Raw genomic sequence first — 1455 nt, forward strand, 5'->3', positions numbered from 1 at the left:
GCACTGTTGGAGGGTCAGCGCTGAGGGAGCACCGCACTGTCGGAGGGTCAGCGCTGAGGGAGGGCAGCATTGTCGGAAGGTCAGTGCTGAGGGAGCACCGCACTGTCGGACGGTCAGTGCTGAGGCAGCACCGCACTGTCGGACGGTCAGTGCTGAGGGAGTGCTGCACTGTCAGAGGGTCATCTTTCAGATGACGTATTACACAAGCCTCACCTTCCCTAACAGGTGGATGTACAAATCGCAAGGTGCTGTTTTGAGGGAGACAGATCTTCTCTGGTCTCTGGGCAGGGATTTTTCTTTCAATTGTCCTCAGAAATATAGACAATCTGCTTTGCATTTAACCTCTCAGCCTGACTCTCTCATGACTAACAGGTGGAACACCCTCTTCAACAAAATCTTGTATTTCTATTGGGCCTTTTGCTAACTGTGAAGAAGAACAGGTAGCAGCTAAATTGCACACAGCAAGGTCCTGTAGAACATAAAATGGACTGTGAACAAATACTTGATGGTAGTTTGAGGTGAGAATTGAAGGGACAGTGATGGTAGTTAGAACCATGAGCATGTACCACACCACGGAGATGTCAGACAGTGGATAGACTAGCACATGGGTACGGGGGAGGGTGGGGTTTGTACTCTCCATGGTGGGGGATTGGTTTGGGGGACATTATTTATTGAGCTGCCCTGTAATGTCCGATGATTGACAGCGAGCTTTCTTGAAGCTCCTGGTCATTCTTCGGAGCTCCCTCTTGCTTCCTCTCCACTGTCTGACAGAGGTGACAAGCAGCCGCCCCTGGGCCTGTTTTCTCCCTGTCAGCAGGTAGGAGGCGCTCAGGTCCCTCAGCTCATCGCAAGTACATCCAGAGCCTCCGGGTAGCCACAGCTGCATCCTCCCATCTCCGCTCTCAGTCCAACCCTCCAGCCCATACAGCACCCTGCTCCGACCTTCTGGAATAATTGTGGCATCATTGTCCAGGTACGAGATCTCCTTCACTTTGACCTTCAGCACTGTGACAATCCAGGATGGTACCCCAGGGGAGAGAAAGACAGGGAGAGTTAAAAAGACCGCACTTCCATTTCACTGACACTTTCTGCCAACTCAGGATTTCCCAGATATTTTACAGCTGGAGAGGCCCCATTGAAAGGTCATCACTGTTCAGATATAGGTAAACTGACAACCAATTTGTGCACAGCATGTTCCCAAGGTCATTCCAAAGCAATGGAATGTTCTTCCAATGATGTTGGCTGACGGGTAAACATTTGATCAATATTGGCCAATACAGGAGGGAGAAATTCCACCCTCACTCTTTTCTCTTCCTTCAAGTGTCAGGGGATCATTTACAACGGAGAAGGAATACAGGGCCTCAGTTTAATATCTCATCCATAAGACAGCATCTCCGACAGTGCGGCACTCCCTCAGCACTGACCCTCCGACAGTGCGGCGCTCCCTCAGCACTG

At 50.7% G+C, this 1455-nt stretch overlaps 1 protein-coding gene across 1 annotated transcript in view; it reads right to left on the bottom strand.

The window, feature by feature from the left end:
• Window positions 1–88: 88 nt before the first annotated feature.
• LOC109912084 (secreted frizzled-related protein 2-like) overlaps window positions 89–1455 on the bottom strand; it is a 5818-nt gene continuing 4451 nt past the window's right edge. Inside the window, exon 4 of the mRNA XM_048598179.1 lies at window positions 89–1005. Coding sequence (XP_048454136.1) covers window positions 665–1005 — 341 coding nt within the window. The 3' untranslated portion in view covers window positions 89–664. The remainder of the gene's footprint in view (window positions 1006–1455) is intronic.

The sequence above is a fragment of the Rhincodon typus genome, chromosome 6 (genome assembly GCF_021869965.1).
Source record: "Rhincodon typus isolate 14 chromosome 6, sRhiTyp1.1, whole genome shotgun sequence".
Lineage (NCBI taxonomy): Eukaryota > Metazoa > Chordata > Chondrichthyes > Orectolobiformes > Rhincodontidae > Rhincodon > Rhincodon typus.